This window comes from Panulirus ornatus, chromosome 56 (assembly GCF_036320965.1).
Source record: "Panulirus ornatus isolate Po-2019 chromosome 56, ASM3632096v1, whole genome shotgun sequence".
Classification (NCBI taxonomy): Eukaryota; Metazoa; Arthropoda; class Malacostraca; order Decapoda; family Palinuridae; genus Panulirus; species Panulirus ornatus.
The window spans coordinates 33,594,092-33,619,995 of record NC_092279.1 but is presented as its reverse complement, the minus strand read 5'-3'; the positions used below and the strand labels follow the sequence as shown (position 1 = coordinate 33,619,995).

Sequence of the window (25,904 nt, the reverse complement as noted above, 5' to 3'; positions counted from 1 at the left end):
TGTACGTGTAGGAAGAGAGGAAAGTCATTGGTTCTCAGTGAATGTAGGTTTGCGGCAGGGGTGTGTGATGTCTCCATGGTTGTTTAATTTGTTTATGGATGGGGTTGTTAGGGAGGTGAATGCAAGAGTTTTGGAAAGAGGGGCAAGTATGAAGTCTGTTGTGGATGAGAGAGCTTGGGAAGTGAGTCAGTTGTTGTTCGCTGATGATACAGCGCTGGTGGCTGATTCATGTGAGAAACTGCAGAAGCTGGTGACTGAGTTTGGTAAAGTGTGTGAAAGAAGAAAGTTAAGATCAAATGTGAATAAGAGCAAGGTTATTAGGTGCAATAGGGTTGAGGGTCAAGTCAATTGGGAGGTAAGTTTGAATGGAGAAAAACTGGAGGAAGTAGAGTGTTTTTGATATCTGGGAGTGGATCTGGCAGCGGATGGAACCATGGAAGCGGAAGTGGATCATAGGGTGGGGGAGGGGGCGAAAATCCTGGGAGCCTTGAAGAATGTGTGGAAGTCGAGAACATTATCTCGGAAAGCAAAAATGGGTATGTTTGAAGGAATATTGGTTCCAACAATGTTGTATGGTTGCGAGGCGTGGGCTATGGATAGAGTTGTGCGCAGGAGGATGGATGTGCTGGAAATGAGATGTTTGAGGACAATATGTGGTGTGAGGTGGTTTGACCGAGTAAGTAACGTAAGGGTAAGAGAGATGTGTGGAAATAAAAAGAGCGTGGTTGAGAGAGAAGAAGAGGGTGTTTTGAAATGGAATGGGCACATGGAGAGAATGAGTGAGGAAAGACTGACCAAGAGGATATATGTGTCGGAGGTGGAGGGAACGAGGAGAAGTGGGAGACCAAATTGGAGGTGGAAAGATGGAATGAAAAAGATTTTGTGTGATCGGGGCCTGAACATGCAGGAGGGTGAAAGGAGGGCAAGGAATAGAGTGAATTGGATCGATGTGGTATACCGGGGTTGACGTGCTGTCAGTGGATTGATTCAGGGCATGTGAAGCGTCTGGGGTAAACCATGGAAAGTTGTGTAGGTATGTATATTTGCGTGTGTAGACGTATGTATATACATGTGTATGGGGTGGGTTGGGCCATTTCTTTCGTCTGTTTCCTTGCGCTACCTCGCAAACGCGGGAGACAGCGACAAAGCAAAAAAAAAAAAAAAAGAAAATATATATATATATATATATATATATATATATATATATATATATATATATATATATATATATATATATATATATATATATATATATATATATATATATATATATATTCAACAAACCTTCGAAATACTCACGCCATCTCCTCACATCACCACTACTTGTTATCACCTCCCCATTTGCGCCCTTCACTGAAGCTTCCATTTGCTCCCTTGTCTTACGCACTTTATTTACCTCCTTCCAGAACATCTTTTTATTCTCCCTAAAATTTAATGATACTCTCTCACCCCATCTCTCATTTGCCCTTTTTTTCACCTCTTGCACCTTTCTCTTGACCTCCTGTCTCTTTCTTTTATACATCTCCCACTCAATTGCATTTTTTCCCTGCAAAAATCGTCCAAATGCCTCTCTCTTCTCTTTCACTAATACTCTTACTTCTTCATCCCACCACTCACTACCCTTTATAATCAACCCACCTCCCACTCTTCTCATGCCACAAGCATCTTTTGCGCAATCCATCACTGATTCCCTAAATACATCTCATTCCTCCCTCACTCCCCTTACTTCCATTGTTCTCACCTTTTTCCATTCTCTACTCAGTCTCTCCTGGTACTTCCTCACACAGGTCTCCTTCTCAAGCTCACTTACTCTCACCACCCTCTTCACCCCAACATTCACTCTTCTTTTCTGAAAACCCATACAAATCTTCACCTTAGCCTCCACAAGATAATGATCAGACATCCCTCCAGTTGCACCTCTCAGCACATTAACATTCAAAAGTCTCTCTTTCGCACGCCTGTCAATTAACACGTAATCCAATAACGCTCTCTGGCCATCTCTCCTACTTACATAAGTATACTTATGTATATCTCGCTTTTTAAACCAGGTATTCCTGGATGTGCTGGAAATGAGATGTTTGAGGACAATGTGTGGTGTGAGGTGGTTTGATCGAGTGAGTAACGTAAGGGTAAGAGAGATGTGTGGAAATAATAAGAGCGTGGTTGAGAGAGCAGAAGAGGGTGTTTTGAAGTGGTTTGGGCACATGGAGAGGATGAGTGAGGAAAGATTGACCAAGAGGATATATGTGTCGGAGGTGGAGGGAACAAGGAGAAGAGGGAGACCAAATTGGAGGTGGAAAGATGGAGTGAAAAAGATTTTGTGTGATCGGGGCCTGAACATGCAGGAGGGTGAAAGGAGGGCAAGGAATAGAGTGAATTGGAGCGATGTGGTATACCGGGGCTGACGTGCTGTCAGTGGATTGAATCAAGGCATGTGAAGCGTCTGGGGTAAACCATGGAAAGCTGTGTAGGTATGTATATTTGCGTGTGTGGACGTATGTATATACATGTGTATGGGGGGGGGTTGGGCCATTTCTTTCGTCTGTTTTCTTGCGCTACCTCGCAAACGCGGGAGACAGCGACAAAGTATAAAAAAAAAATATATATATATATATATATATATATATATATATATATATATATATATATATATATATATATATATATATATATATATATATATATATACTTCCCACGCATTCCTTACGTGTCGTAGTAGGCGACTAAAGGGGACGGGATCGAGGGGCTGAAAACCCTCCCCTCCTTTTATTCTAACTTTCTAAAAGGGGAAACCTCCCAATTGACTTGACCCTCAACCCTACTGTACCTAATAACCTTGCTCTTCTTCACATTTACTCTTAACTTTCTTCTTTCACACACTTTACCAAACTCAGTCACCAGCTTCTGCAGTTTCTTACATGAATCAGCCACCAGCTCTGTATCATCAGCGAACAACAACTGACTCACTTCCCAAGCTTTCTCATCCACAACAGACAGCATACTTACCCCTCTTTCGAAAACTCTTGTATTCACCTCCCTAACAACCCCATCCATAAACAAATTAAACAACCATGGAGACATCACACACCCCTGCCGCAAACCTACATTCACTGAGAACCAATCACTTTCCCCTCTTCCTACACGTACACATGCCTTACATCCTCGATAAAAACTTTTCACTGCTTCTAACAACTTGCCTCCCATACCATATATTCTTAATACCTTCCACAGAGCATCTCTATCAACTCTATCATATGCCTTCTCCAGATCCATAAATGCTACATACATATCCATTTTCTTTTCTACGTATTTCTCACATACATTCTTCAAAGCAAACACCTGATCCACACATCCTCTACCACTTCTGAAACCACACTGCTCCTCCCCAATTTGATACTCTGTATATGCCTTCACCCTCTCAATCAATACCCTCCCATATAATTTACCAGGAATACTCAACAAACTTATACCTCTGTAATTTGAGCACGCACTCTTATCCTCTTTCCCTTTGTACAATGGCACTATGCACGCATTCCGTCAATCCTCAGGCACCTCACCATGAGTCATATATACATTAAATAACCTTACCAACCAGTCAACAATACAGTCACCCCCTTTTTTAATAGATTCCACTGCGATACCATCCAAACCTGCTGCCTTGCCGGCTTTCATTTTCCGCAAAGCTTTTACTACCTCTTCTCTGTTTACCAAATCATTTTCCCTAACCCTCTCACTTTGCACACCACCTCGACCAAAACACCCTATATCTGCCACCCTATCGTCAAACACATTCAACAAACCTTCAAAATACTTACTCCATCTCCTTCTCGCATCACCACTACTTGTTATCACCTCCCCATTAGCGCCCTTCACTGAAGTTCCCATTTGCTCCCTTGTCTTACGCACTTTATTTACCTCCTTCCAGAACATCTTTTTATTCTCCCTAAAATTTAATGATACTCTTTCACCCCAACTCTCATTTGCCCTCTTTTTCACCTCTTGCACCTTTCTCTTGACCTCCTGTCTCTTTCTTTTATACATCTCCCACTCAATTGCATATTTTCCCTGCAAAAATCGTCCAAATTCCTCTCTCTTCTCTTTCACTAATAATCTTACTTCTTCATCCCACCACTCACCTCACTTTCTAATCAACCCACCTCCCACGCTTCTCATGCCACAAGCATCTTTTGCGCAATCCATCACTGATTCCCTAAATACATTCCATTCCTTCCCCACTCCCCTTACTTCCATTGTTCTCACCTTTTTCCATTCCGTACTCAGTCTCTCCTGGTACTTCCTCACACAAGTCTCCTTCCCAAGCTCACTTACTCTCACCACCCTCTTCACCCCAACATTCACTCTTCTTTTCTGAAAACCCATACAAATCTTCACCTTAGCCTCCACAAGATAATGGTCAGACATCCCTCCAGTTGCACCTCTCAGCACATTAATATCCAAAAGTCTCTCTTTCACGCGCCTGTCAATTAACACGTAATCCAATAACGCTCTCTGGCCATCTCTCCTACTTACATACGTATACTTATGTATATCTCGCTTTTTAAACCACGTATTCCCAATCACCAGTCCTTTTTCAGCACATAAATCTACAAGCTCTTCACCATTTCCATTTACAGCACTGAACACCCCATGTATACCAATTGTTCCCTCAACTGCCACATTACTCACCTTTGCGTTCAAATCACCCAACACTATAACCCGGTCTCGTGCATCAAAACCACTAACACACTCATTCAGCTGCTCCCAAAACACTTGCCTCTCCTGATCTTTCTTCTTATGCCCAGGTGCATATGCACCAATAATCACCCATCTCTCTCCATCAACTTTCAGTTTTACCCATATTAATCTAGAATTTACTTTCTTACATTCTATCACATACTCCCACAACTCCTGTTTCAGGAGTACTACTACTCCTTCCCTTGCTCTTGTCCTCTCACTAACCCCTGACTTTACTTCCAAGACATTCCCAAACCACTCTTCCCCTTTACCCTTGAGCTTCGTTTCAATCAGAGCCAAAACCTCCAGGTTCCTTTCCTCAAACACACTACCTATCTCTCCTTTTTTCACATCTTGGTTACATCCACACACATTAAGACACCCCAATCTGAGTCTACGAGGAGGATGAGCACTCCCCGCGTGACTCCTTCTGTTTCCCATTTTTAGAAAGTTAAAATACAAGGAGGGGAGGTTTTCTGGCCCCCCGCTCCCGTCCTCTCTACGACACGTATGTATGGTTATGTATATTTGCGTGTGTGGACGTGTATGTATATACATGTGTATGGGGCCATTTCTTTCGTCTGTTTCCTTGCGCTACCTCGCAAACGCGGGAGACAGCGACAAAGCAAAATAAAAAATAAATATATATATATATATATATATATATATATATATATATATATATATATATATATATATATATATATATATATATATATATATGTATACTTTGAAATGTATGGGTATGTATATGTGCGTTTGTGGACGTGTGTGTATATACATGTGTATATGTAGGTGTATGTGGGCGGGTTAGGCCATTCTTTCGTCTGTGTCCTTGCGCTACCTTGCTAACGCGGGAGACAGCAACAAAGCATAATAAGTAAATGAATACATAAATAAATATATATATATATATATATATATATATATATATATATATATATATATATATATATATATATATATATATACATATATGTACGCGTGTATGTGCGTATATGTGTATATATGTGTATGTGAGTGGATGAGTCTTTTTTCGTCTGTTTCCTGGCGCTACCTTGCTTACGCGGAAAACGGCGATTAAGTATAGAATAATATGATGGATAAGAACTACAACCTTTCCATAAGAAAGTATTTTCTCTTTTCCGACGATCAGAATGATCAAACCTCGTTTAGTTTTGACAAATTTTGAAGTGTCTTTTAATTTTAGCTCTGGAATCGTCTTATGTATAATATCAGTCGTGTAAATCTAACCAAACCTATAGTTCAGACTGGACATAGTACACAGATGATTGTCTGACAGGGCCAGCGATACTGACAGTGTTAAGCCCGTCCAACACAGCCACGTCAGATCCTCGCCCAGACTGCGTGAGCAAGACCCACAGAATGTTACACTTAGAGGAATACCTCCATAACGTCATCCTAAGTAACGCTTCCACGTCTCCTGTCACCAGAGGAGTTGTGCTCGTGAGACTTCAGTAATTCATAGTGAAGTCTCTTGTAGAAATATATATAAACTTAGAAAAACTGTGTTTATGTTTCATGATTTCTTCAAAATCATGAGTGGAAATATCTACTTTAAGTAACATAGATGTATCAGATGTTGCTTAAGTGACGTCTTATACTTGTGAGACTTACTTTCTTGTGTAAGTGTAAGTAACATCCAAGTGAGAGACTTTGTGACCACATTTCTCGTCACTAGCTTGAAGATCTTGCCCTCAGACCATACTACACACACCATGGTACTGCTGACGCCTAGTAAGCTGGCTAGGATCAGCAGCCACACCTGTTGAGGAGAGAGATCGTAAGAGATGAATGGTTCACTTGACACAACTTTTGTAACCAACTCAAAATGGGAACAACAACTGAATGACGTCATTCGACAGGTACTTTGAATATGGTAGCAATATTGAAGGGATGCGAGGCTTTGATATGTGTTAACTAAGACACAAAAGTCACTCATGGTATCTGACATATAAGTAGGTCTATACACATATTTTTCTTTAATCGACACTAAATGAAACTTTAGTGTTTTACATACAAACCCACACATACAAACACACACACACACACACACACACACACACACACACAGACACACACACACACACACACACACACACATACACACACACTTGTGGATTTGTGCGCTCAAAAAAAAAAACTGGTGATTGGAAATACCTGGTTTAAAAAGAGAGATAAACATAAGTATACGTATGTGAGTAGGAGAGTTGGTCAAGAGGCATTATTGGATTACGTGGTAAATGATGTTAACTAATAGTCGTGTAACAGAGACTTTTGGATGTTAATGTGCTGAAAGGGGCAACTGGAGGGATGTCTGATCACTATCTTGTGGAGGCGAAGGTGAAGATTTGTATAGATTTTCAATAAAGAAGAGAGAATTTTGGGGAGAAGAGAGTGTTGAGAGTAAGTGAGCTTGAAAAGAAGACTTCTGTGAGGAAGTATCAGGAGAGATTGAGTGTAGAATGGCAAAGGGTGAAAGCAAATGACATGAGGGGAGTGGATGAGGAATAGGATGTAATGTATTTAGGAAAGCAATGATGGCTTGCGCAAAAGATGCATGTGGTATGAGAAAGGTGGACAGATTAGAAAGGGTAGTGAGTGGTGAAACGAAGAAGTAAAGTTGTTAGTGAAAGAGAAAAGAGAGGCGTTTGGACGATACTTGCAAGGAAGGCGTGCAAATGACTGGGAGATTTATAAAAGAAAGCGGCAAGTCAAGAGGAAGGTGCTAGGGTTGAAAAAGAGGGCAAATGAGAATTGGGGTGAGAGAGTATCATAAATTTTAGGGAGAATAAGATGTTTTGGAAGGAGGTAAATAACGTGCGCAAGACAAGAGAACAAATGGGTAAATCGGTGAAGGGGTAAGTGGGAAGTAATAACAAGTAAAGGGAGATGGAGCAAATATTTTGAAGGTTTGTTGGATGTGTCTGATGATAGAGTGGTAGATATAGGGTGTTTTGGTCGGGATGGTGTGCGAAATGAGAGGGGTCAGAAAGAATGGTTTGGTTAACAGAGAAGAGGAAGGGAAAGCTTTGCAGATGAAATCCAGCAAGGCAGCTGGCTTGGATGGTACTGCAGTGGAATTTATTAAAAAAGGGGGTGACTGTGTTGTTGATTGGTGGGTAAGGATGTTCAGTGTATGTATAGGCCATGGTGAAGTACCTCATGATTGGCGAAATGCACATATAGTGCCATTGTACAAAGGCAAAGGGGATAAAGGTAAATGTTTATATTACAGAGGCATACGTTTGTTGAGTATTCCTAGGAAATTATATGGGAGGGTATTGATTGAGAGAGTGAAGAGCAGTGTGGATTAGGTGTATGCTTTGAAGAATGTGTGTAAGAAATACTTAGAAAAACAGATGGATTCGTATGTAGCATTTATGGATCTGGGAAAGGCATATGATACGGTAGATAGAGTTGCTCTGCGAAAGGTCTTAAGGGTATATGGTGTGGAAGGTAAGTTGTTAGAAGCAATGAAAAGTTTTTACCAAGTATGTAAAGCATGTGTACGAGTAGGAAGAGATGAGAGTGATTGGTTCCCAGTGAATGTTGGTCTGCAGCAGGGGTGTGTAATGTCCCCATGGTTGTTTGATTTGTTTATGGATAGAGTGGTTAGGGAGGTAAATGCAAGAGTCTTGGAGAAAGGGGTGAGTATGCAGTCTGTTGGGGATGAGAGGGCCTCTGAAATGAGTCAGTTGTTGTTTGCTGATGATACAGCTCTGGTGTCTGATTTAAATGAGAAACTGCAGAAGTTGGTGACTGAGTTTGGGAAAGTGTGTGAAAGGAGAAAGTTAAGAGTAAATGTGAATAAGAGCAAGGTTATTAGGTACAGTAGGGTTTAGGGACAGGTTAACTGGGATGTAAGTTTGAATGGAGAAAAATTGTAGGAAGTAAAGTGTTTAAGATATCTGGGAGTGGACTTAGCAGCGGTTGTAGCCATAGAAGCGGAAGTGAGTCTGGACTGGGGAAGGGGCCAAGGCTCTGGGAGCGATGAAGAATGTATGGAAGGAGAGAAAGTTATCTCGAACAAAAATGGGTTTGTTTGAAGGAATAGTGGTTCCAACAACATTATATGGTTGTGAGGCATGGGTCACAGATAGGGTTGTGCGGAGGAGGGAGGATGTGTTGGAAATAAAGTGCTTGAGGACATTATGTGGTGTGTGGTGGTTTGATCGAGTAAGTAATGAAAGGGTAAGGGAGATGTGTGGTAATATAAATAAGAAACTACACTGCTCTTCCTCAATCTGATGCTCTGTATATGCCTTCACCTCTTATTCAATACCTTCCCATGCAATTTTCCAGGAAGACCTAACAATCTTATGCGTCTGCAGTTTGAACACTGCGACATTCCCAAACTTGTGAGATCGTTCTGATTATATCTGATATTTATCCCAAATTACAAGACTCGGGTGAACCAAAGGTATACTCTACTTACTGTACCAGAGATATGATGTACCTAGTGTACCAGAGGTATGTTATATTTAGTGTACCAGAGGTATGTTATACTTAGTGTACCAGAGGTATGTTATATTTAGTGTACCAGAGGTATGTTATACTTAGTGTACCAGAGGTATGTTATATTTAGTGTACCAGAGGTATGTTATACTTAGTGTACCAGAGGTATGTTATGCTTATCGTACCAGAGATATAATCTACTTAGTGAACCAGAGATATGCTGTGCTTATTGAACCAGAAGTATGTCGTAATTAGTAAAGCAAAGATGTACTATACATAGTGAACCAGAGATATACTGTACTTAGTGAGCTCGAGGTAGGCTTTACTTAGGGAACCAGTGGTATACTGTACTTAGTAAACCAGTGGTATACTGTACTTATTTAACCAGAGGTATACCGTACTCTGTGAACTACTGATATACTGTGTTCAGTGAACCAGAGGTGCACTGTACTTAGTGATCCAGAGGTATACTATACTTAGTGCATCCGAGGTATACTGCATTTACTGATCCAGAGGTATACTATACACAGTGAACCAGAGGTATGCCCTACTTAATGATCCAGAGGTATACTATGCATAGTGAACCAAAGTTATACACTACTTAATGAACCGGAGAAATGCTGTACCTAGTAAACAATATGTGTACGATCTTTGACAAATGTACCTTACGATGATAAAGTGCTACGTGAGTGTATATATTCCTGTTCCATCACTCTTGTAAATAAACTTTTTTGCTTTGTTTACGTGTGTGTCCGTAACCACGACTGGCCAGGTGAAGAACCTTGATTGTGTTCTAATATTGTTGTAATCCCTTGATGATCTTCAGTCAGAAAGTTACTGGGTTCTCTCATGTGTCCGTGAGGCGTCCTAAGATCTCTCTGGTCCCTGGATCATACGTGACAGCCAAGATATAGCGCCCTTACCACACCAGCTGCTAACTGACCTTCAGTTACGGAGAACGTATGGCGATACTTGCCACTGGTTTGATAACATCGATGTGCACATGAGTGTGAGGCCTCACAACGGCTCCTTCTGATGAAATGTGAGTGAAAATGCCGTCCGAAGTAAATCTAACTTTGAAGTAGCTCATAAATGATAGCGTATCGCATTTCTACATCCAAATTTCTGTTGGTTTATGTTCAAATCAAGATGAGAGAAACCCGCCAAACATGAGTTGCGTCGTCTCAACAGACTAGAAGATTTTGCTATCATTTGTACAGTTTATTTAACTTTCCAATTTATGACTTTGCAGGTGACGTTGATGAAGAAATCGTGTCTAAATTTAATCTCTCGATTTTCTCTCAGACTTTGAGACTTCTATTTCATCTGATGTACATGAAGGATGCAACTCTTCGTCAGCCTTACATACAAGTACAACGATGTACAGTCATCATGGACAGAGAACAGGAAAAAATGAAATTAGTCCAACGCAAAGACAAAAAAAAAAAAGAGGAAATCCAAGAAGTCCAAAAAACACACAATTAGTATAGACAATACACACAACACACTGCACACAGTCACCACCTCCCACTACAACCTAATTAACAACATACAGTGAAGATCGAGGATACTGATCATAATAAAGTGACTTCGCCATGAATCGAGCAACGCTCAGAGTTCATGTTACATACCTGGACAGTGAAGGGCTTGAGGAAACCTGACAGGTCAGTTAGCAGGTCAGGTCGTGGGCTGAGGATGGCGAAGTTCTCATGACGCAGTGGGACAGAGAAGTCACTGATGTTGGCTCTCTGAGGAGTCATAACAAAGGGACCCACAGCTAACTCCACCTCCTGATGAACGAATATATTGATCAGATATTTTGAATCAACATTGCATCTTCATAAGATATATATGTATATCTATCTATCTATCTATCTATCTATCTATCTATCTACCTATCTATCTATATATATATATATATATATATATATATATATATATATATATATATATATATATATATATATATATATATATATATATATATATATAGATAGATAGATAGATAGATAGATAGATAGATAGATAGATATATATCCCCGGGGAATACTTCCCACGCATTCCTCACGTGCCGTAGAAGGCGACTAAAGGGGACGGGAGCGGGGGTGTGGAAACCCTCCCCTCCTTGTATCTTAACTTTCTAAAAGGGGAAACAGCAGAAGGAGTCAGGCGGGGAATGCTCATCCTCCTCGAAGGCTCAGATTGGGGTGTCTAAATGTGTGTGGATGTAACCAAGATGAGAAAAAATGAGAGATATGTAGTATGTTTGAGGAATGGAAATTGGATGTTTTGGCTCTGAGTGAAACGAAGCTCAAGGGTAAAGGGGAAGAGTGGTTTCAGAATGTCTTGGGAGTAAAGTCAGGGGTTAGTGGGAGGACAAGAGCAAGGGAAGGAGTAGCACTACTCCTGAAACAGAAGTGGTGGGAGCATGTGATAGAGTGTAAAAAAGTAAACTCTAGATTGATATGGGTAAAACTGAAAGTGGATGGAGAAAGATGGGTGATTATTGGTTCATATGCACCTGGGCATGAGAAGAAAGATCATGAGATTCAAGTGTTTTGGGAGCAGCAGAGTGAGTGTGTTAGCAGTTTTGATCCACGAGACTGGATTATATTGATGGGTGATTTGAATGCAAAAGTGAGTAATGTGGCAGTTGAGGGAATAATTGGGATACATGGGGTGTTCAGTGTTGTAAATGGAAATGGTGAAGAGCTTGTAGATTTATGTGCTGTAAAAGGACTGATGATTGGGAATACCTGGTTTAAAAAGAGAGATATACTTAAGTATACATATGTAAGTAGGAGAGATGGCCAGAGACCGTTAATGGATTACGTGTAAAATGATAGGGCGCGAAAGAAAGACTATTGGATGTTAATGTGCTGAGAGGTGAAACTGGAGAGGATGTCTGATCACTATCTTGTGGAGGATAAGGTGAAGATTTGTAGAGGTTTTCAGAAAAGAAGAGAGAATGTGGGGTAAAAAGAGTGGTGAGATTAAGTGAACTTCGGAAGGAGACTTGAGTGAGGAAGTACCAGGAGAGACTGAGTACAGAATTGAAAAAGGAGAGAACAAAGAACGTAAGGGGAGTGGGGAAGGAATGGGATGTATTTGGGGAAGCAGTGATGGCTTGTGCAAAAGATGCTTGTGGCATGAGAAGCGTGGGAGGTGGTCAGATGAGAAAGGGTAATTAGTGGTGGGATGAAGAAGTAAGATTATTAGTGAAAGAGAAGACAGAGGCATTTGGACGAAAGTTTTGCAGGGAAATAATGGAAATGACTGACAGATGTATAAAAGAAAGAGGCAGAAGGTCAAGAGAAAGGTGCAAGAGGTAAAAAATAGGGCAAATGAGAGTTGGGGTGAAAGAGTATCATCAAATTTTAGGGAGAATGAAAAGATGTTTTAGAAGGAAGTAATTTAAGTGAGTAAGACAAGGGAACAAATGGGAACTTCAGTGAAGGGGGCAAGTGGGGAGGTGATAACAAGAAGTGGTAATGTGAGAAGGAGATCGAGTGAGTATTTTGAAGGTTTGTTGTATGTGCTTGATGATAGAGTAGCAGATATAGGGTGTTTTAGTCCAGGTGGTGTGCAAAGTGAGAAGATTAGGGAGAATGACTTGGTAAACAGAGAAGAGGTAGTAAAAGCTTTGCGGAAGATGAAAGCCGGCAAGGCAGCGGGTTTGGATGGTATTGCAGTGGAATTTGTTAAAAAAAGGGGGTGACTGTATTGTTGACTGGTTGGTAAGGTTATGTAGTGAATGTATAACTCATGGTGAGGTGCCTGAGGATTGGTGCAATGCTTGCAGAGTGCCATTATACAAAGGCAAAGGGGATAAAAGTGAGTGCTCAAATTACAGAGGTATAAGTTTGTTGAGTATTCCAGGGAAATCATATGGGAGGGTATTGATTGAGAGGGTGAAGACATGTACAGAGCATCAGATTGGGGAAGAGCAGTGTGGTTTCAGAAGTGGTAGAGGACGTGTGGATCAGGTGTTTGCTTTGAAGAATGTATATGAGAAATACTTAGAAAAGCAAATGGATTTCTCTGTATTATTTATGGATCTAGAGAAGGCATATGATAGAGTTGATAGAGATGCTCTGTGGAAGCTACTAAGAAAATATGGTGTGGGAGGCAAGTTGTTAGAAACAGTGAAAAGTTTATATCGAGGATGTAAGGCATGTGTACGTGTAGGAAGAGAGGAAAGTGATTGGTTCCCAATGAATGTAGGTTTGCGGCAGGGGTGTGTGATGTCTCCATGATTGTTTAATTTGTTTATGGATGGGGTTGTTAGGGAGGTGAATGCAAGAGTTATGGAAAGAGGGGCAAGTTTGCAGTCTGTTGTGGATGAGAGAGCTTGGGAAGTGAGTCAGTTGTTGTTCGCTAATGATACAGCGCTGGTGGCTGATTCATGTGAGAAACTGCAAAAGGTGGTGACTGAGTTTGGCAAAGTGTGTGAAAGAAGAAAGCTGAGAGTAAATGTGAATAAGAGCAAAGTTATTAGGTACAGTAGGGTTGAGGGTCAAGTCAATTGGGAGGTAAGTTTGAATGGAGAAAAACTGGAGAAAGTGAAGTGTTTTAGATATCTGGGAATGGATTTGGCAGTGTATGGAACCATGGAAGCGAAAGTGAATCATAGGGTGGGGGAGGGGGCGAAAATTCTGGGAGCGTAGATAAATATGTGGAAGTCGAGAACATTTTCTCGGAAAGCAAAAATGGGTATGTTTGAAGGAATAGTGGTTCCAACAGTGTTATATGGTTGCGAGGCGTAGGCTGTGGATAGAGTTGTACGAGAGAGGGTGGATGTGCTCGAAATGAGATGTTTGAGGACATTATGTGGTGTGAGGTGGTTTGATCGAGTAAGTAATAATCGGGTAAAAAAGATGTGTAGAAATAAAAAGAGTGTGGTTGAGAGAGCAGAAGAGGGTGTTTTTAAATGGTTTGATCACATGGCGAGAATGAGTAAGGAAAGATTGAACAAGAGGATATATGTGTCAGAGGTGGAGGGAACGAGAAGTGGGAGACCAAATTGGAGGTGGAAAGATGAAGTGAAAAAGATTTTGAGTGGTCGGTGCCTGAATATGCAGGAGGGAGAAAGGCGTGCAAGGAATAGAGTGAATTGGAACGATGTGATATACCGGGATCGACGTGCTGTCAATGAGTTGGGCCAGGCCAAGTGAAGCGTCTGGGATAAACCACGGAAAGTTCTGTGGGGCCTGGATGTGGAAAGGAGGTCTGGTTTCGGTGCATTATTACATAGCAGCTAGAGACTGAGTGTGAACTATTGTGGCCTTTGTCTTTTCCTAGCGCTACCTCGCGCACATGAAGGGGGAGGGGGTTTTTATTCAATGTGTAGCGGGGTGGCGATGGGAATGAATAAAGGCAGACAGTATGATTTATGTATATGTGTATATATGTATATGTCTGTGTGTGTATATATATGGATACGTTGAGATGTGTAGGTATGTTTAGGTGCGTGTGTGGACGTGTATGCATATACATGTGTATGTGGGTGGGTTGGGCCATTCTTTCGTCTGTTTACTTGCGGAAGACAGCGACAAAGCAAATAGAATATATATATATATATATATATATATATATATATATATATATATATATATATATATATATATATATATATATATATATATATATATATATATATATATATATATATATATATATATATATATATATAAAATATATATATATACAATATATATATGTTTTTTTTTTTTTTTTTTTTTTCATACTATTCGTCATTTCCCGCATTAGCGAGGTAGCGCTAAGAACAGAGGACTGGGCCTTTGAGGGAATATCCTCACCTGGCCCCCTTCTCTGTTCCTTCTTTTGGAAAAAAAAAAAAAAAAAAAAAAAAAAAAAAAAAAAAAACGAGAGGGGAGGATTTCCAGCCCCCCGCTCCCTTCCCTTTTAGTCGCCTTCTACGACACGCAGGGAATACGTGGGAAGTATTCTTTCTCCCCTATCCCCAGGGATAAATATATATATATATACATATATATATATATATATATATATATATATATATATATATATATATATATATATATATATATATATATATCTTTATTTTTTTCTTTCATATTATTTGTCATTTCCCGCGTTAGCGAGGTAGCGTTAAGAACAGAGGACTGGGCCTTGGAGGGAATATCCTCGCCTGGCCCCCTTCTCTGTTCCTTCTTTTGAAAAACTAAAAAAATAAAAAAACAAGAGGGGAGGATTTCCTGCCACCCGCTCTCTCCCCTCTCAGTCGCCTTCTACGACACGCAGGGAATACTTGGCAAGTATTCTCTCTCCCCTATCCCCAGATATATATATATATATATATATATATATATATATATATATATATATATATATATATATATTTTGCTTTGCCGCTGTCTCCCGCGTTTGCGAGGTAGCGCAAGAAAACAGACGAAAGAAATGGCCCAACCCACCCCCATACACATGTATATACACACATGTCCACATACGCAAATATACATACCTATACATCTCAATGTACACATATATATACACACACAGACACATACATATATACCCATGCACACAATTCACACTGTCTGCCTATATTCATTCCCTTCGCCACCTCGCCACACATGGAATACCGTCCCCCTCCCCCCTCATGTGTGCTGGGTAGCGCTAGGAAAAGACAACAAAGCCCATTCGTTCACACTCAGTCTCTAGCTGTCATGCAATAATGCCCGAAACCACAGCTCCCTTTCCACATCCAGGCCCCACACAACTTTCCATGGTTTACCCCAGACGCTTCACATGTCCTGATTCAATCCACTGATAGCACGTCAACCCCGGTATACCACATCGATCCAATTCACTCTAGTCCTTGCCCGCCTTTCACCCGCTGCATGTTCAGGCCCCGATCACTCAAAATCTTTTTCACTCCATCCTTCCACCTCCAATTTGGTCTCCCACTTCTCCTCGTTCCCTCCACCTCCGAAACATATATCCTCTTGGTCAATCTTTCCTCACTCATTCTCTCCATGAGCCCAAACCATTTCAAAACACCCTCTTCTGCTCTCTCAACCACGCTCTTTTAATTTCCACACATCTCTCTTACCCTTACATTACTTACTCGATCAAACCACCTCACACCACACATTGTCCTCAAACATCTCATTTCCAGCACATCCACCCTCCTGCGCACAACTCTATCCATAGCCCACGCCTCGCAACCATACAACATTGTTGGAACCACTATTCCTTCAAACATACCCATTTTTGCTTTCCGAGATAATGTTCTCGACTTCCACACATTCTTCAAGGCTCCCAGGATTTTCGCCCCCTCCCCCACCCTATGATTCACTTCCGCTTCCATGGTTCCATCCGCTGCCAGATCCACTCCCAGATATCTAAAACACTTTACTTCCTCCAGTTTTTCTTCATTCAGACTTACCTCCCAATTGACTTGACCCTCAACCCTACTGTACCTAATAACCTTGCTCATATTCACATTTACTCTTAACTTCCTTCTTTCACACACTTTACCAAACTCAGTCACCAGCTTCTGCAGTTTCTCACATGAATCAACCACCAGCTCTGTATCATCAGCGAACAACAACTGACTCACTTCCCAAGCTCTCTCATCCACAACAGACTTCATACTTGCCCCTCTTTCCAAAACTCTTGCATTCACCTCCCTAAAAACCCCATCCATAAACAAATTAAACAACCAGGGAGACAACACAAACCCCTGCCGCAAACCTACATTCACTGAGAACCAATCACTCTCCTCTCTTCCTACACGTAAACATGCCTTACATCCTCGATAAAAACTTTTCACTGCTTCTAACTACTTGCCACCCACACCATATATTCTTAATACCTTCCACAGAGCATCTCTATCAACTCTATCATATGCCTTCTCCAGATCCATAAATGCTACATACAAATCCATTTGCTTTTCTAAGTATTTCTCACATACATTCTTCAAAGCAAACACGTGATCCACACATCCTCTACCACTTCTGAAACCACACTGCTCTTCCCCAATCTGATGCTCTGTACATGCCTTCACCCGCTCAATCAACACCCTCCCATATAATTTACCAGGAATACTAAACAAACTTATACCTCTGTAATTTGAGCACTCACTCTTATCCCCTTTGCCTTTGTACAATGGCACTATGCACTCATTCCGCCATATATATATATATATATATATCTTTCTTTCTTTCATACTATTCGCCATTTCCCGCATTAGCGAGGTAGCGTTGAGAACAGAGGACTGGGCCATTGAGGGAATATCCTCACCTGGGCCCCTTCTCTGTTCCCTCTTTTGGAAAATTAAAAAAAAAAAAGTGAGAGGGGAGGATTTCCAGCCCCCCGCTCCCTCCCCTTTTAGTCGCCTTCTACGACACGCAGGGAATACGTGGGAAGTATTCTTTCTCCCCTATCCCCAGGGATATATATATATATATATATATATATATATATATATATATATATATATATATATATATTTTTTTTTTTTTTTTTTTATACTTTGTCGCTGTCTCCCGCGTTTGCGAGGTAGCGTAAGGAAACAGACGAAAGAAATGGCCCAACCCCCCCCCCATACACATGTACATACACACGTCCACACACGGAAATATACATACCTACACAGCTTTCCATGGTTTACCCCGGACGCTTCACATGCCTTGATTCAATCCACTGACAGCACGTCAACCCCTGTATACCACATCGCTCCAATTCACTCTATTCCTTGCCCTCCTTTCACCCTCCTGCATGTTCAGGCCCCGATCACACAAAATCCTTTTCACTCCATCTTTCCACCTCCAATTTGGTCTCCCTCTTCTCCTCGTTCCCTCCACCTCCGACACATATATCCTCTTGGTCAATCTTTCCTCACTCATTCTCTCCATGTGCCCAAACCATTTCAAAACACCCTCTTCTGCTCTCTCAACCACGCTCTTTTTATTTCCACACATCTCTCTTACCCTTACGTTACTTACTCGATCAAACCACCTCACACCACACATTGTCCTCAAACATCTCATTTCCAGCACATCCATCCTCCTGCGCACAACTCTATCCATAGCCCACGCCTCGCAACCATACAACATTGTTGGAACTACTATTCCTTCAAACATACCCATTTTTGCTTTCCGGGATAATGTTCTCGACTTCCACACATTTTTCAAGGCTCCCAAAATTTTCGCCCCCTCCCCCACCCTATGATCCACTTCCGCTTCCATGGTTCCATCCGCTGACAGATCCACTCCCAGATATCTAAAACACTTCACTTCCTCCAGTTTTTCACCATTCAAACTCACCTCCCAATTGACTTGACCCTCAACCCTACTGTACCTAATAACCTTGCTCTTATTCACATTTACTCTTAACTTTCTTCTTCCACACACTTTACCAAACTCCGTCACCAGCTTCTGCAGTTTCTCACATGAATCAGCCACCAGCGCTGTATCATCAGCGAACAACAACTGACTCACTTCCCAAGCTCTCTCATCCCCAACAGACTTCATACTTGCCCCTCTTTCCAAGACTCTTGCATTTACCTCCCTAACAACCCCATCCATAAACAAATTAAACAACCATGGAGACATCACACACCCCTGCCGCAAACCTACATTCACTGAGAACCAATCACTTTCCTCTCTTCCTACACGTACACATGCCTTACATCCTCGATAAAAACTTTTCACTGCTTCTAACAACTTGCCTCCCACACCATATATTCTTAATACCTTCCACAGTGGAATTTATTAAAAAAGGGGGTGACTGTATTGTGGACTGGTTGGTAAGGTTATTTAATGTATGTATGACTCATGGTGAGGTGCCTGAGGATTGGCGGAATGCGTGCATAGTGCCATTGTACAAAGGCAAAGGGGATAAGAGTGAGTGCTCAAATTACAGAGGTATAAGTTTGTTGAGTATTCCTGGTAAATTATATGGGAGGGTATTGATTGAGAGGGTGAAGGCATGTACAGAGCATCAGATTGGGGAAGAGCAGTGTGGTTTCAGAAGTGGTAGAGGATGTGTGGATCAGGTGTTTGCTTTGAAGAATGTATGTGAGAAATACTTAGAAGAGCAAATGGATTTGTATGTAGCATTTATGGATCTGGAGAAGGCATATGATAGAGTTGATAGAGATGCTCTGTGGAAGATATATATATATATATATATATATATATATATATATATATATATATATATATATATATATATATATATATATATATATATATATATATATATATATATATATATATATATATATATATATATATATATATATATATATATATATACTTATATATATATATATATATATATATATATATATATATATATATATATATATATATATATATATATATATATATATATATATATGTATATATATATATATTCCTATAAGTCCACGGGAAAAATGAAACATGAAAAGTTCCCAAGTGCATTTTCGTGTAATAATCACATCATCAGGGGAGACACAAGAGAGGAATATAACAGTTAGTTGATATACATCGAAGAGACGAAGCTAGGACGCCATTTGGTAAACATGTGATTGTCCAAAACATACAACGAGCATTCATAAACTTAGCATTTTACAAATCTAATCAACAATAAAGTTATCTAATTTGTATAGACCATCACTAATATTAAGATTATAATTCTTTGTGTATTTAATAATAGAAGATTCAATGATATTTCTCTTGGTAATAGAGTTAGAGTTAACAACTGAGATGGCGTTACTCCAGTCAATACAATGATCATAGTTTTTAACATGATTAAACAAGGCATTTGATTCTTGTCCCGTTCTTATACTATATTTATGTTGCTTAAGTCTAACAGAAAGATCCTTACCAGTCTGACCAACATGAAATTTATCACAGTTTCCACAAGGAACTTTAGAGATGCAACCAAGAGAATTTTCTGGTGAATTCCTGATTAAGATATTCTTTATAGTATTATTGTTGCTAAAGGCAACATTTACATTAAAGGATTTAAGCAACATGGGAAGCAAAGTGAAATTATTATTAAAAGGGAGAACTAAAATATTCTTGGTGTCAATGGGAGGTTTGGGCTCAAGTCTATAAAATTATTTTTTTGCTAACTTAAGGGATTTATCAATGAAAGATCTAGGGTACTTTAACTTAGATCCAATAGAATATATCTTCTCAAACTCATCATTAATAAACTCTGGACTGCAAATACGTAATGCCCTTAGGAACATAGATTGAAATGATGATAATTTAACTCTGTCATGTTGAGATGAGTAGTAATGGATATATGAGCATACATTGGTGGGTTTTCTCTATATGCTAAACTTAAACTTGTTTCCTTGTCTATGGATCATGCAAGCTAAAAATGGTAACATACCATTATTTTCATTTTCTACAGTAAATTTGATGGAAGGTACTAAATTGCTAAGTAAAGGGAGAAATATTTGTAAATTTTCGTTTGTTGGCCAAACACAAAGAACATCATCTACATACCTAAACCAAATTGCATTAGAAGGTAAGATATCCTTTAGTAATTTTGTTTCAAAAAATTCCATATAAAGATTACTTAGTACAGGTGAAAGAGGGTTACCCATTGCCATACCAAATTTTTGAGCATAATAATCTCCATCAAACTGAAATACACAGTCTTTTATACACAATCTTATCAGTTCACTGAAATTAGACTTTGAAACAGGTAAATGAATATCATCCAAGACATCAAATAAATATTCTAAAAGGTCATCAACTGGAACTTTAGTGAAAAGTGAGGAAACATCAAAGCTAACTAGTTTGAAATCAAAATTAATATTGATATTGTTTAGCTTGTTGACTAAATCTACATTGTTCATGAAATTAGAATTTGATACCTTACCCACTAAAGGGCTTAATAAGGAAATTAACCATTTTGATAATTTATATGTGATGGAGCCTACTGAACTAACTATAGGTCTTGCTGGGAAATTCTGTTTATGTGTTTTGATAAGTCCATACATATATGGCAATGAAGGTGACAAAGATGACAAATTTTTGACAAGAGAAATGTTACCTTTCAACAACAACTTCATTTCTTTATTGAAATGGGAATTAACTGCTTCTAAGGGATTTTTACTAAGTTTAGAATATGTTGTGTTATCATTTAGAAGATCATTCATTTTAGACAAATAGTTACTTTTGTCTAAAATCACAACAGTGTTAGCCTTATTGCTTTAGTAATATGTATATCCTTGTCTTTTTTTAAGGTGTTAATAGCTCTTATGAATCTTTTAGGGCAATTAGCTTCCACTGGTTTTGACAAACTGGCATACACTAAAGCCTTGCAAATATTGATATTATCATTACTTAAATTATTGTATTTTTCTAAATTACAAAAAGACTTTGTGACATCAACACAGCTGGCTTCTCTGTTAGAGCATACAAAACAATCTTATCTCTATTATTTTCTACTGGGCACACACACACACACACCCTCTGTCTCCCCTCAAAACGCCACATTTAGCAATTTGAGAGAGCTCAGTGGTCATCCCTCTGCAGCTATGTATTTTACTTTCCCTGGGATTGGTACTGCTGCTCCGGTCTGGACGCCTCATGTTGTGCTGAACGCTGGGATGGAGTTCTGTATTGCATCTTCTAAATCATTTCTACTCAAACATGATTTGATCGCTCCTGCTCTTATGTCTACTGCATTAAGGACTGTGCGTACTGGACTATGAAGCTCTTTCCTTCCCCAGAAACCAACTTCCCTCTCATATCTGTTAGAAATCATTGCAAAGCTGTTCTCAGGGGAGATAAGAGAACTTTTATAAAAAAGGAACGTGTGCTGACTCGGCTTTATCCACTGAGAAATCATTCTGATCCAGAACCAAAAGCTTCTCCAACATGTGTCATTCAACCTCGCCTCCTCTTGTCCGACCTGATCAGTTATCGCGATAATTCACAACTCAATATCATGTTATGTCCTCCGGTTGTTGTGTTCCCACATCTTTCGAAGAAGTGGTTATTGTCTACATCAACAATCTGGTTTTCCATGGTAGATAAATGTATGGCCTTTAGCCTTTCTCAATAACTTAGCTCTCGTAATGCTGGCACATCTCTGTTGCTATCCTCTAAGCCTTCTTTATTAGCTCTTTGTCCTTCTTTAGGTGCGGTGACCAAACCTGAGTATAATATTCTAGGGTTTGTCCTTGTGTGGAGTGTGAACAACATGCGAAATGTATGTGTGTGTGTGTCTGTGTGTGTGTGTGTTTGTGTATGTGTGTGTGTGTGTGTGTGTGTGTGTGTGTGTGTGTGTGTGTGTGCAGTACTAACCTGTCTGTGGACTCGGCCCATCATGCCAGTCCAGGAGCCATTAGGTAGCCTGACGCCCCACACGGTGTCCAGTTGTGGAACCAGCTCGTACCTGGCAAGAAGGAAGGCATATAACTTTGAACTCTCTCTCTCTCTCTCTCTCTCTCTCTCTCTCTCTCTCTCTCTCTCTCTCTCTCTCTCTCTCTCTCTCTCTCTCTCTCTCTCTCTCTCTCTCTCTCTCTCTCTCTCTCTCTCTCTCTCTCTCTCTCTCTCTCTTTGAAGTTAAAATTTTCCTAAATATCTTGAATTTGTACAGATACGCCTGCAGCTTTGCTTGTAAACATCATTGTTCGATCTCTTGAGTTCTGAGGCGAAAGAAAGAAAGAAAAAAAAAAGGAAAACTGTACAGAAGCAGCATTTGATATCAACTATCCCTAGAGGCACCATCCAGCCAGCCTCCATCCTTCCCACGAAAATAATCGCAGCTAGAACAGCAGATTTCTCCTACTCAGACTATGTTCTCAGACTGCTGTACATACTCTCAGACTGCTGTACATGCTCTCAGACTGCTGTACTTGTCTTCAGACTATTGTACATGCTTTCAGTCTATTGTGAATGCTCTCAAACTGTTGACCATATTCTCAGGCAACTGTACATGCTCCCAGAATACTGTACGTATTTTCAGACTACTGTACATATTCTTAGACTACTGTACATTTTCTCATACAATTGTTAATGTTCTCACACTACTGTACATGTTCTCAAACTACTCTACATGTTTTCAGACTATTGTTCATGCTTTCGGACTACTTCACACGTTCTCAGGGTACTATGCATGTTATCAGACTGATTTACATGTTCTCAGACTACTATACATGTTCTTAGGCAACTAAACATGTTCCCATGTACATGTTCTTGGGCTATTGTATACGCTATCAGACTACTGCTAACATTCTACGACTACTGCAAATGTTTTCAGGCTAATGTACACGCTTTCATACAGCTGTTAACCTTCTCAGACTATTGTTCATGTTCTCAAACTACTGCACATGTTCTCTTACCACTGTTCATGTTTTCAGACTAATGTACATATTCTCAAACCACTGTACATATTCTAAAGCTATTATACATGTCCTCAGACAACTGTACATGTTCTCACACTAGTGAACATGATCTCAGACGACTATACAGTACATGTTCTCAGATTACTGTACATGTTTTCATACTACTGTACATTTTCTAAAACTGTTGTACATGCTCTTCGACCACTGTGTCTGTTCTCAGACTGCTGTACATAATCTCACATTACTGTGCATTTTCCCAGATTACTATACATATTCTCATACTCCTGTACATGTTCTCAGACTACTCTATATATTCTCAGACTACTGTGCATATTCTCATACTCCTGTACATGTTCTCAGACTACTATACATATTCTCAGGCTACTGCACATGTCTACTGCTTCGTAACTGCATGATCAAGCATATGTTCACATTCTCTGCTGACTCGACCTTCCCTGCTAGCTCGACTTTCCCTGCTGGTTCGACCTTCCCTGCTGGTTCGACCTTCCCTGCTAGCTCGACCTTCCCTGCTAGTTCGACCTTCCCTGCTGGTTCGACCTTCCCTGCTGGTTCGACCTTCACTGCTGGCTCGACCTTCACTGCTGGCTCGACCTTCCCTGCTAGCTAGACCTTCCCTGCTGGCTCGACCTTCACTGCTGGCTCGACCTTCACTGCTGGCTCGACCTTCACTGCTGGCTCGACCTTCCCTGCTAGCTCGACCTTCCCTGCTGGCTCGACCTTCCCTGCTAGCTCGACTTTCCCTGCTGGTTCGACCTTCCCTGCCGGTTCGACCTTCCCTGCTAGCTAGACCTTCCCTGCTGGCTCGACCTTCACTACTGGCTCGACCTTCACTGCTGGCTCGACCTTCCCTGCTGGCTCTACCTTCCCTGCTGGCTCTACCTTCACTGCTGGTTCGACCTTCCCTGCTGGGACCTTCCCTGCTGGCTCGACCTTCCCTGCTGGCTCGACCTTCCCTGCTAACTCGACCTTCCCTGCTGGCTCGACCTTCCCTGCTGGCTCGACCTTCACTGCTGGCTCGACCTTCCCTGCTAGCTCGACCTTCACTGCTAGCTCGACCTTCAGTGCCGGCTCGACCTAATATACTGATAAGCTTCCCCAGACTTACTCGACGTTTCTTGTCTCAGGCTTTGTACTTAATGTACAGCCGACCCAGATGGCTGCTATCGTACATTTCCCAGTTTACTGAGATGTATGATATGAGATAGCAGCAAAGACCACAGAAAACTGGAAATTTTTCCAATTTCCTGAGTTCTTTGCAATTGTCAAATTTACTGCAGCTACATCTTTGCCACCTTCCCTATGTAATCTGTATGTACCTACCGCTACCACGTCTTCCCGCAACATATCTCTTTCTCCTCACTTACTCCATCGGTATGTAGCGTGTGAAGACGTCCAGCAGCTCCTTCAGCGGCCCTGCCATCGTGTATCCTCCGTCATCCAGAGCCACCAGTGATCCGTAAGGCATCCACTGAGGAATAAAGTGAAATTCGTCAAATTTCTTTTCATTCTTGATTCCGTGTCCATAATATGTGCAGCAGCCTTCCATAGACTTAGAGTCAGATACTTCATTTCTTCAGGAACTCCACTTCACTTGAACACTACCATCTGTATTATGAATGCTGGAAGATGTGAAGATATGAAGACATAGCCAGTAAGCCATATATGACAAATTATTCAATAAACTTTATTGTCATTACATATGTTCATGAAGGGCAATAGCTGTCGAGTATATTGAATGGTCATTAAGTGAGAAACTGCATGACACATTCACCAAACAAACATTACCAAAACTACATTTAAGCACCAGCTGATCAGCTACTTTAAGTCTTTCAATAGAGAAACACTTAACATGTTCACTTGTCGAAGAAGTGACACATACTCTCACTACGTATTTGTTTCTTCATCTTTTGTTCCAACGTTACAGTAAAGTATGATTCGTGTGAAGACACAGGAACTGCTTACTGACCTCCCCTGCAGCTATCTTGATGGTGTTTTCGTCTGCCATGGACGTGATGTTTGTTGATGGCTTACTTTCTTTCATGTATTCCATCTCCACACGATTGACTTAGGTACCAGCAATCTGAAATATTGGAGTGAGTATATATATATATATATATATATATATATATATATGTATATATATATATATATATATATATATATATATATATACATAAGTATACTTATGTAAGTAGGAGAGATGGCCAGAGAGCGTTATTGGATTACGTGTTAATTGACAGGCGTGCGAAAGAGAGACTTTTGGATGTTAATGTGCTGAGAGGTGCAACTGGAGGGATGTCTGATCATTATCTTGTGGAGG

The 25,904-nt window shown here is 40.4% G+C and overlaps 1 protein-coding gene across 1 annotated transcript in view; it reads right to left on the bottom strand.

Annotated features, from left to right (window-relative positions):
• Nucleotides 1–25,634, bottom strand: part of LOC139765805 (glutamate receptor ionotropic, kainate glr-3-like) — a 65,904-nt gene extending 40,270 nt beyond the window's left edge. The window contains exons 1-5 of the mRNA XM_071693597.1: nucleotides 25,551–25,634; nucleotides 24,949–25,052; nucleotides 22,521–22,611; nucleotides 10,845–11,003; nucleotides 6,373–6,520 (exon numbers count right to left, since the gene is read on the bottom strand). Of these exons, the coding sequence (XP_071549698.1) occupies nucleotides 6,373–6,520; nucleotides 10,845–11,003; nucleotides 22,521–22,611; nucleotides 24,949–25,052; nucleotides 25,551–25,634 (586 nt within the window). The remainder of the gene's footprint in view (nucleotides 1–6,372; nucleotides 6,521–10,844; nucleotides 11,004–22,520; nucleotides 22,612–24,948; nucleotides 25,053–25,550) is intronic.
• Between the last annotated feature and the right edge of the window lie 270 nt (nucleotides 25,635–25,904).